Below are 1,881 nucleotides of genomic sequence, written 5' to 3'. Positions count from 1 at the left end.
TTCTGCGCTGCTCAGAATTACCTCTACAATCGCCATCTCAGAACACACACTACTCTCTCACACCACACACGCAATGCGGTAACACTATTTATGAATCCTCTGAAATGGGAGGGGGGTCACCTCACATTCAGTAGCGTGGACCACACTAATTCTGAATCCACACTATATTTCAATCCACACTAAATGTGGTTGACGGTGTAGTTGTAAGAAATTCGAATTAACAGTCCGCGAGAGCATCGAGGGGGCTCTGAGAATTTTTGAAAATTGATAATAATATTACAGGGGCTACATTTCAATGCTGAATTTGGCAAAATGCAATATCTAGAAAGATATTACTTCATACGAGGAATACAACTAATGGAGGTATTTCTTGCTAATCATCGCCATCACTGTCACATGCGCTTGAGGACGACATGCCGTCATCAGAGGATGTGTCGCACTCATTTTCATGGCGATTTTGGTCTGAACCTTCCGATTCAGCATCCCGTAGAGCACGATCAAGTCTGAATAGCTTTTCTGTCGACGAAGCTATGGTGTTGTGGATGACTTCTGTGTCCAACTCGTGAAAGGCTTCGTCTAGACGATCTCGTACATCTTGAAATGTTGTTGTTGAGGTATAGGCACGTCCCACCGATCCCTTGACGTTTGCCCACACCATCTCGATAGGCTGCAGCTCAGAAAACCCGGGGGCAGAGTAGACAACATGATGTCCCCGAGCTTTGGCCATTTCGACAACAACAGGAAGGACGTGTTCGCCCAAGTGTGTCAATTTTCGTCGGTGCCCTTGAAACTGGTGGGAAACGATCCGCCCAATCAAGGCGGTCATTTTGGCAGTTATTTCATCGAAATAGGCCAAGAAATGACGGAAATAGATCAAGTTGAGTGATTTTTGGTATGTTTTGTGCATGTATTTTGATGGATGATGAAAAGTCAAATATAGAAATGGAAGGGTTTCTCCAATTCGCGATATTTTTTTCTTCCATCTTTCCAACAGCACTTAGGGCTCGTCTGGCAACATCCGGAAAATGACATTTTGGGCCGGATTTTACCATTTTGGGGCCGAAAATCCCATTTTCAGGCAAAACGCCATTTTGAAATTGGGAGCGAACGTGTCTGGTAAAAGCTGGGACCAACTTCAATTTATGGCATTTTTGCGTCAAAAGGTCATTTTAAAGATGGACATCAGAGGTCCATTTTGTAACCGCCAACTCCATTTCGCGCGCTTTTGCTTCAATGGCGACGATCGCAACCCTTGTCGGATGCGCTGCGTGGTGGGCCGTAAACCACGTGATCAAAGAGCCCTGCCACACACACGTCTGCTCTCAAAGGAGAGCAATGGGTCGATGAGCTGCTGACGGGGAACCCCAGGCGCTTTCTCAACTTTCGCAACCAGCTGCGTATGCTGCCAAGCACGTTCAACTCTCTGCTGGCGGCTCTGCAGAGCAAGTACTCCCTGTCGTCAAGTCGCTATGTGTCGGCCAAGGAAAAGTTGGCTACCTTTCTCTTCGTTGCAGGTCGAGCGGCTTCGAATCGTGAGGCGCAAGAACGGTTCCAACGCAGTGGATGGACCATCACTCAGTCCATTCACGAAGTACAAATCCTGCATTGATTGTTGCTGATATCTATGACCTAGGTGATTGCTTCGTTGTTGCTACTATACCCCGTTGTGGTCACCCTTCCAAGCAAAGACATTCCGTACGAAATCCATTCAAACCCAAAGATGACCCGTTCTTCGAACACTGCGTTGGCGCATTGGATGGGTCGCAGATTCGAGCAACCCCTCCACCCGGATTTGCAAAGCCATTTCGCAACCGCAAGGGATACGTCAGCCAAAACGTGCTTGCGGCCTGCTCGTTCGATTTGCGATTCGTCTACATGCTT

At 47.5% G+C, this 1,881-nt stretch overlaps 1 protein-coding gene across 1 annotated transcript; it reads right to left on the bottom strand.

Moving 5' to 3' along the window:
• Positions 1-354: 354 nt before the first annotated feature.
• H310_15197 (hypothetical protein) lies at positions 355-727 on the bottom strand (the record flags this gene model as incomplete). Its single annotated transcript, XM_008883182.1, has 2 exons — positions 355-528; positions 593-727. 2 exons carry the CDS (start codon positions 725-727, stop codon positions 355-357), a joined length of 309 nt encoding a protein of 102 aa, XP_008881404.1.
• Between the last annotated feature and the right edge of the window lie 1,154 nt (positions 728-1,881).

The sequence above is a fragment of the Aphanomyces invadans genome, assembly GCF_000520115.1.
Source record: "Aphanomyces invadans strain NJM9701 unplaced genomic scaffold supercont1.215, whole genome shotgun sequence".
In the NCBI taxonomy this organism is placed as follows: Eukaryota; Oomycota; class Saprolegniomycetes; order Saprolegniales; family Verrucalvaceae; genus Aphanomyces; species Aphanomyces invadans.
The sequence above is the reverse complement of the archived record's forward strand: the minus strand, read 5'-3'. Positions and strand labels throughout refer to the sequence as shown.